Source organism: Rhagoletis pomonella, unplaced genomic scaffold, assembly GCF_013731165.1.
Source record: "Rhagoletis pomonella isolate Grant_MI unplaced genomic scaffold, Rhpom_1.0 Rhpom_scaffold_00008, whole genome shotgun sequence".
Lineage (NCBI taxonomy): Eukaryota > Metazoa > Arthropoda > Insecta > Diptera > Tephritidae > Rhagoletis > Rhagoletis pomonella.
The window spans coordinates 23,399,698-23,402,424 of NW_023458562.1; the positions used below are offsets into that span (position 1 = coordinate 23,399,698).

Here is a 2,727-nt window from a genome sequence, read left to right on the forward strand (position 1 = left end):
AATTTTATTATAAGCTGCATTTAATTTAATTTTTTTCGTTAACTTCATATTTTAACCACATTCCATTTTCCCTTCTCTAACTGTAGCAAATGATTAGCTGTATTAACTGTTTTTTTTTTTTATTTACCAGTATGCCACACTCGAATTTGGATATATATTTACACTGGCATTATTCGTTATTAAAGTGTTGCCAATTGTACGCAAAACGTTCGAGCTCGAATCGGAATTCGACGCATTGCCGTTACTTATAAAGTTATTTGTCGAATTTTGATTGCCTCGCGCTGGCCGCGTGTCGTTGGGGCTGCGAGCACGAGGCGAGGTAGAAAGCACAGAGAAGAAGAACAAGAATTCCAAATACATATTAGATTTTCGAAAATTAGTATTAAAAGCTACTGCCTACTTTGTTAGTTTTACTACGCAAGACTTAAGAGCTAAATGTTAGTGGGAGTTATTTTATTAGGTTTTGCTGTGGATGACTTCTACTTTTGAATTATTTAGCAAAGCAATTAGTATTAACCAACAATACACTTATGTTAATTATAATCACAATAGATACTCACTGCACTTCATTGATGTGCGCCTGAAACTCCTCTTGCGTGTCGCCAAGGAAGGAGCACTTGTTGCATGCGCGCTTATTGTGCACCTTCAGCACATGCGTGGCCAAGCGTTCGGAGCGCGCGGCTTTATAGTCGCACAGCAAGCATACAAACGGTTTTGTATGCGTATTCAGATGACGCTTCAAGCCCCACTTATCCGCGCCAGACCAGGGACAGTAGCAGCAGGTGAATCGTTTCTCACGTTTCGGCTTAAGATTGCCAGTGGGGGCGCCACTGTTACCAACAATGCCACCATTGTCAATGTTGCCGCCACCGATGCCAACGCCGACACCACTACCACCAACAATGTCATCTTGCTTCTCCTGTTTGAGTTGTGGTAATGGCGCATCAGCGGCCGTTGCCACCGCTTCAATGGTCTCCGCAATGCTCATGATCGATGATGTGGGCTGTCGTTGCGTCTCCAGGAATGCATTGTCCAGTTGTACGTTCGCGCCCTGGAATATGATGTTGGGTTTTTGCTCGGGTGAGCCACAACTGATGTTCGTATTGTTTGTGAGTTGAGTATTTACCGCTGTTATGGTGACGTTGCCACGTCCGCCGGCATGGTGATTGCCGCCGCCGCTGTTGGCCGTGTTCGACGAGGGTACGTGACGCCGCGTCTTATTTATGTCGTACTGTAATTCGCGATGCATGCGCAGGAAATGCTTCTTCACGTGATCGGCCCGATTGAATTGCTTCAGACAAGCGAAACACTGAAAGGGCTTCTCCTCTTTGTGTATGTTCTCGTGACGAGTGTAGAGATCTCGTCGATCGGTGGAGTAGGGACAGTGAGTGCAAGCGTAACGTTTTTGCACTTGTACGCCGCCGTTGTTGTTGTTGGCATTGTTGCCATTTTGGTGGTTGTTATGCGACGAGTTGTTGTTGTGGGACTTCTTGCGACTGTTGCCGCCACTTGAACTGGTGGCCGCACCAGCATTCGACGATGATGTAGGTGCGGTCTGTTGTTGGGCCTGACCGGAATTCATGGTGTTGCCGGAGGTCGAGGGACTAGTGTAGATCACTTCGGTGGTGGCGTCGTTGCGGTTTTTGGACCTGAAAACAGAGTAGAAAATGAGGATTAATGTTGAATGTTTTGAGTATAAAGTGAGGTTAAGATAATATAATAAATCATATAAAAAGAAAAAAGTATGTAAAAATATAATACAACTAAATAACAAAAAGCAAGAGTAAGATAACATAAAATATATAATCATTTATTTTGGAACGAATTTCTGTCATCCCTTGTCAAGTTTGGTTTGCAGACAAACCGGTTTCGGCGTTGTGCCATCTTCAGTGTAATTTTTCGTTCGTAAAATATATAAGATAAGATAGATAAGATACAATAACATAAGTAAAGATGAGACAAGAAAAGATATAATGTATAAGCTAAGGCAATATAAGATAAGATAAAATAAAATATATAGGATAAGACAAGATAAAATAAAATAAGATAAAATAAAGTAAGATAGGATAAGACTGGATATGTTAAAATAGGATAAGAAAAGATAAAATCAAATGCAAAAATTGAAAAAAAAATCATACACATAATATGCACGATGTAGTGAACAGAAGGTGGCGTATTCCGCAAACCGATACTACTTTGGTTTTGCCGATTTTTACAGTTCTTGATGTTCGTAAAAAACGCCTCAAAAACTATAAATGCACTGAAATCCACTATACTTTCACTAAAATCACAGTTTTTTTACATTTCCTTTATTAATTTTTATTACAAATCATATATTTTCACAATTTAAAGCAATTAAAACACGTAAACACATTTCCTATCGAAAAATGGAATATTAAGATAACTGATTAATCTCACATTCTCTTTTATCCTCCTATTCGGCTTCGCTACTTTTTACTCACAAATGTCATCGCCGTCGGGAATGCGCAATCTTGTATTCTACCATTCTTGCAGAATATGTAGTAACAATATTTTATTTATCTAAATAAAAAAAAAAATAACGGAAACAAATGAAGAATATTTTCCTACATAAGTCACTCAAATTAATTCAATAAAGCAGCTCATAAAATAGGACTTTCAGCGGTCCACCATTTTGTGATTTTACCTAACCTTAAAGTTGCACATTTTGACTCAATTCATCAGTTTCATCTTCTATTACCGTTTTTT

General features: G+C 39.1%; 2 protein-coding genes across 6 annotated transcripts in view; one reads left to right on the forward strand and one right to left on the reverse strand.

Annotated features, from left to right (window-relative positions):
* Nucleotides 1-2,727, reverse strand: part of LOC118744474 (protein charlatan) — a 63,081-nt gene that overhangs the window by 5,665 nt on the left and 54,689 nt on the right. For 4 of the 5 annotated variants that reach the window (XM_036477511.1, XM_036477513.1, XM_036477512.1 and 1 more), the window contains one exon: nucleotides 561-1,649. In XM_036477511.1, the coding sequence (XP_036333404.1) occupies nucleotides 561-1,649 (1,089 nt within the window). Of the gene's footprint in view, nucleotides 302-560; nucleotides 1,650-2,727 lie in introns of all 5 variants that reach the window. The other variant, XM_036477515.1, reaches the window with a different exon arrangement.
* LOC118744477 (protein phosphatase 1 regulatory subunit 36-like) overlaps nucleotides 2,106-2,727 on the forward strand; it is a gene marked incomplete in the record, with an annotated part of 6,746 nt that continues 6,124 nt past the window's right edge. Inside the window, 1 exon segment of the mRNA XM_036477520.1 lies at nucleotides 2,106-2,727.